This window comes from Pyrgilauda ruficollis, unplaced genomic scaffold (genome assembly GCF_017590135.1).
Source record: "Pyrgilauda ruficollis isolate IOZ18807 unplaced genomic scaffold, ASM1759013v1 scaffold95, whole genome shotgun sequence".
NCBI lineage: Eukaryota > Metazoa > Chordata > Aves > Passeriformes > Passeridae > Pyrgilauda > Pyrgilauda ruficollis.
The window spans coordinates 2,064,441-2,069,475 of NW_024531599.1; the positions used below are offsets into that span (position 1 = coordinate 2,064,441).

Consider the following 5,035-nt stretch of genomic DNA (forward strand, 5'->3'; position numbering starts at 1 on the left):
CCAAACCATTCTGGAATTTTACCAGAGCCAAACTGCCTTTTACCCCAGTGGGTGAAGAGGTTTCCTTGTCACCTCTCCCATAAAGCATTTTTTACTGTCAATAAAATCCCTTTGAAACTACTCTGCTCCTACAAAATCAGTCAGGGAGGAGTCAGGAAAACAAACCAACAGCCTGCAAGGTCTCTGCTTATTTTAGAAGATAGAGAAACTGAAAATTGTTCTGTGCCATTTCAAGAACATGTGGCTTCCCTATCCTGTGCAGCTGCCACGGGGAAATCACCAACCCAGAACTCATCTGCAAACTCTCCAGAGTGCCATGTTTCCACTGCTCTTAAACTCAGACCCTCCTTTTAGGAATAGGCATGTGGGAAAGCTTTAATAACTATAAAATTTAATAACAATAAAAGAGAATAACAGTAAAAAGTGAGAGCTTGTAGGCAGAAATGACATTTCAGCCAACTGGCAGCCAGGGCAAAAGGCACACTGAGGTGTTCCCAGTTACCCCAGACAAGGAATCCCAGTTATCCTGGACAAGGGATCTCAGGTTTGTAACTTCCCATGATCTTCCAGAGCATCCCCCTAATAAAGATCATCTCTTGCACCCTCAGCTGATGAAAAGTCTGGTAGCTCCAATAAAACCATCACACCCCAGCAGCCAAGGAGGGGCTCTGATGTTTTTCTTGGGTTTATTGACTGTGGCTAAGGGAGGGTGCTGCAAACCATCTAGATCCTTCTGAGTCTGGGAAAAATCCCAGCTAAACTGCAATTTTGGCATGGCCAGCCTCTCTCAGGACAAGGCCCCCTCTCCACAGCCTTGGGAAAGGTGTGACTTGCACAAGTCAGGGCCAAATTTCTCTTTGCTGTAGGTATTTAACAGCATGCCTGTTCCATGTGCTACCTCGGAGGAATTTGGCTTTTTTAACCCAAAATCCTGCAAAACTGAGCAGAGCTGGAGCCAAGGCTCTTGAGGCCAAGCTGCTTTTGGCCTGTGTCAGTGGCAGGGTCTGGATGGGAGCACTAAACCACTGAAATCACCTTTTTAGCACAGAAGTGAAGCAATCCAGCTGCAGAGAAGCAGCAGGGTTTTCCTCCTCCCACAGCACGAAAAAGCAAATACAATCAGAGGAGCTCTAGGATGTGATCCCACTTTATCTAACATGTATAAAAATACCCAAGAGTGACAGGATAAGCTGGAGAATAAAAGTAAGCAGTGGAAGGCATGGGGTTTGTCTAAAAAAAACCAACACTATGACTCCATTGAAGTCTCCCCCGTGCAGAGCTCACCTGATCCTGTCAGATGTCCTGTGGCCCCTGGCATACACGTGAAGATGAAGCCGGTGACTTTTCCCAGCTGGATTTTTGATTATTTTTCAATCCTGATTTTTTACTGTCCCCCTTATTTCACACAGCTGCCAAGGTTCCCTGGCCAAGCTTTCCGGCAGCTGCTCGGTGCCAGTTCCCACTGGGTTTGGGGTCGTTCTCAGTGGAGCAGGATGAACCTCCATCCCAAGATTTCACTGCCAAGGTGAGGGACAGGTGGATCTGGGGGTGCTTATTGCCTGTGGATGCTTTGTTGGGCACATGGGAGGAGCAGCGGGACAGGAACCAGGAAGGGGTTGCAGAGCCACGATGTCTTGTGGGATGGAGGAGCTGGAACCATCTGGAAAGGCTTTTTACAGGATGAGCAAGGACCAAGGGGGATGGGAGAGAGAAGGGATGCCATGACAACCTTTGGGGGTTTCCCAGGAAACCATGGTCACCATGGCAACTGCATCACTCCGGTCGGAATTAGTGACTTCCGCTGGAAGGCGTGTTCGCCACTTTAATCTTCTGGTGATAAGCGGCTGCATCTCCTCCAAAGGCATTGCAAAACGAGGAGGAAATATCCCTTTGTCTCCGGCTGGGCGGGTTGGAGGCTCCCAGCCACAGCGAGGAGCCCGGCGTGGATCCTGCTCCGAGCCGACATCGCTCCCTGCGCCGGCGGCTCCCGAAAACATTCCAGTCTGCCTCTCCTCTCCCTCCTACCGCACACATCCCTGCTGCACGGCCACAGACTTGACATTGGAGGAAATAATTCCATCAGGTTACAGGGGAAGGGAATCCAGAATAGAAAACGAAGGCTTAGGGAGGCTTTTTTTCTATATAAATCAGCATTGATTGCACTCGGTCTCTGACCAGATCAGAATTTCATAAATGATCTAATGGGGAGAAAAAGGGAAGCTGGGATGTGCCCGTAATGGCACATCACATGTTTCAATATTAAGCATCATTTAACGATGTGGTAACAGAGACTCTCTGCAGAATTAAATGGTTATTTCCTCCCAGCCCCCTCCCAGTACACTCTGCCTCACGTTTTCCTCGTTCCTCCACCCAGTCCGAGTTTGTAATCCAACAATTTTATGTGATGGAAGGGAGATTGGCTACACACTGCCCTTAGGAAAAGAGGGGGAAATTCAGGAGCAAAGCAAGAGGTTCCCCAAAAGCCCGAAAAGCAAAGCAGCCCTGCAACACGTTGCAGAACAAACACCTGTTTTGACAGTGAGTGTGGTTTGTCTTCATCTTCCTTCTCTTTACCCTTTAGCTGTCCTCTTCTTCAGAGAATTTTAAATCCTTTTACTTTTGGATCTTTAGAAAGGAAGGATCTAAAAAAATAAAGGTATAAAAACGAGGGCACACACAGGACCGACGATGGTGCATGTTCCACACAACACCGACACACAGTCACTTTGCATTATTATTGGTATTGTTATTGGTATTGTTTTACCGCATCCTCGGATTTTGTTGCTGTTCGTTTGGTTTGGGTTTGTTTTAAACATCCGTAAAGATCTTTTTGATGTTCACACAGTTGGGATTGTTTGTGGTTGTGCAGTTGCTTGCTTTAAAGGCAGCCTGTTTGAATGCACTGTGATTGATCCCCCCTTCCTCAATCACCATGTACTCGGACTTGCTGAGGGTGGAATTGCTGCGAGCCTTCTTCATCTCCTCGCTGGACGAGAGGTGCTGGCAGCTCCCGACGTGCATGTACTGGGCTTGTTCCTCACCTTCCGTCTCCCGGTGGTAGAAATAGTTGAAATTGGAGACGATGACGGGCACAGGGAGGGCGATGGTCAGCACCCCCGCGATGGCGCACAGAGACCCCACGATCTTGCCCCCAATGGTGATGGGGTGCATGTCCCCGTAGCCCACGGTGGTCATGGTGACCACGGCCCACCAGAAGGCATCGGGGATGCTACTGAACCCCGAGCTGGGGTCATCGGCTTCCGCGAAGTAAACGGCGCTGGAGAAGAGGATGACGCCGATGAAGAGGAAGAAGATGAGCAAGCCCAGCTCCCTCATGCTGGCCTTGAGGGTCTGCCCCAGGATCTGCAGCCCCTTGGAGTGCCGGGAGAGCTTGAAGATGCGGAAGACCCTGACGAGGCGGATGACTCTGAGGATGGCCAAGGACATGGCTTGCTGGCCATTGCCTTGCCGCTCAGCCAGCTCTGTGCCCAGGGTGATGAAGTAGGGGATGATGGCCACAATGTCAATGATGTTCATGATGTTCTTGGAGAAGGTGGCCTTGCTGGGGCAGGCAAAGAAACGGACCAGCAGCTCAAAGGAGAACCAGATGATGCACAAAGTCTCCACCACAAAGAAAGGGTCGGTGAAGGATGACACCATGGAAACAGGCGAGGATGAGGAGTTGGTGAAGACATCAGGTGGGAGAGGGCCGCTGCCTGTCCCGAAGGTCCCCCCAGTTCCCTCATAGTCATGATCATCCCTGAATTCAGGCAGGGTCTCCAGACAGAAGATGACAATAGAGATAAGGATGACCAGGACAGAGACAATGGCAATGCCTCGGGCCGGCCCAGAGCTCTCGGGGTACTCAAAGAGGAGCCACACCTGGCGCTGAAACTCCTTCTCGGGAAGTGGTCGCTGCTCCTCCCGAATGAAACCCTCGTCCTCCCGAAACTTCTCCATGGCCTCCTCCCCCAGCTGGTAGAAGCGGATCTCCTCGGAGAAGATGTCGATGGGGACATTGACGGGACGCCGGATGCGCCCGCCCGACTGGTAGTAGTAGAGGATGGCATCGAAGCTGGGACGGTTACGGTCGAAAAAATACTCATTGCGGAGGGGGTCGAAGTAGCGCATCCTCTTGCGGGGGTCCCCCAGCAGCGTCTCGGGGAACTGTGCCAGGGTCTTGAGCTGGGTCTCGAAGCGCAGCCCCGAGATGTTGATCACCACGCGCTCGCAGCACTCGTGCTCCCCAGCGCCCGCGGGCTGCCCGGCGGGCACGGCCGGTGCCGGGGGCTGATCGTAGCGGTCCCCCCCGAGCAGCGCAGGGGGATGCTGGGGCTCCTCCAGCAAAGGGTCTCCGCCACCGCCGCCTCCCACCACGGTCATGCTGCCTTCCTCCCCTTCTTCGCCCTCTTCCTCCTGCTGCTCGGGGCCCGGCTGGGGGGCGGCGGGGGGCAGCTGCTCGGTGTAGCCCAGGTTGTGGTGGCTGCTGGTCGAGCCGCCCCGCGGCTGCCGGCCGGCGGAGGAGGCGGCCGGAGAGTAGAGCAAGCTCCGGCGCTCGTCCATAAAGGTCTCAAAAAATCCGCCCCCAGCCCTGGCACCGCCTCACTCAGTCACCGCTCCCGGAGACACCCACCAGCCCCCCGGCCCTGCCCCGCAGCCCCCCGCCATCTGCGGGTACCCCCTCCCCTGCCCCTGCTTGGGGGAGCCCCATCCACCCCCAGGCAGCGCCGAGGGGCTTCAGTCTCCTCCCGGGAGCATCCTTTGCTGCTCAGCGGGCTGCAAGCAGGGAGAGGGGTTTTTCCTGGCAGAACCTCTGCCTAGAAAGAGTTTTTCTGCCCTTCCCCAGGTAGAATGCAATTTTGACTCTGATTTTGGCGTTTGCCTGTTGGTTTTCAGCTACGGTTTCACACGGTGGGAGGCTGTGGGCAGTGGAAAGCCGACAGCGTGGCCAGACCCAACAGTTGTTTTGAATCAGCGTCTGGGTTAGGCTGGGGATTGTTTTTCTCTGTCTAGGAGAGCGTGTGCATGTGTGTGT

At 53.5% G+C, this 5,035-nt stretch overlaps 1 protein-coding gene across 1 annotated transcript; it reads right to left on the reverse strand.

Moving 5' to 3' along the window:
- Positions 1–2,808: 2,808 nt before the first annotated feature.
- On the reverse strand, positions 2,809–4,563 carry LOC121365441 (potassium voltage-gated channel subfamily A member 3-like). The gene has a single exon (XM_041489620.1). The coding sequence runs from the start codon at positions 4,561–4,563 to the stop codon at positions 2,809–2,811; it is 1,755 nt and encodes a 584-aa protein (XP_041345554.1).
- Between the last annotated feature and the right edge of the window lie 472 nt (positions 4,564–5,035).

Bases quoted from the DNA above. Each gene is read 5' to 3' on its own strand.
- LOC121365441 (XM_041489620.1), bottom strand. From the start codon at position 4,563: ATGGACGAGCGCCGGAGCTTGCTCTACTCTCCGGCCGCCTCCTCCGCC.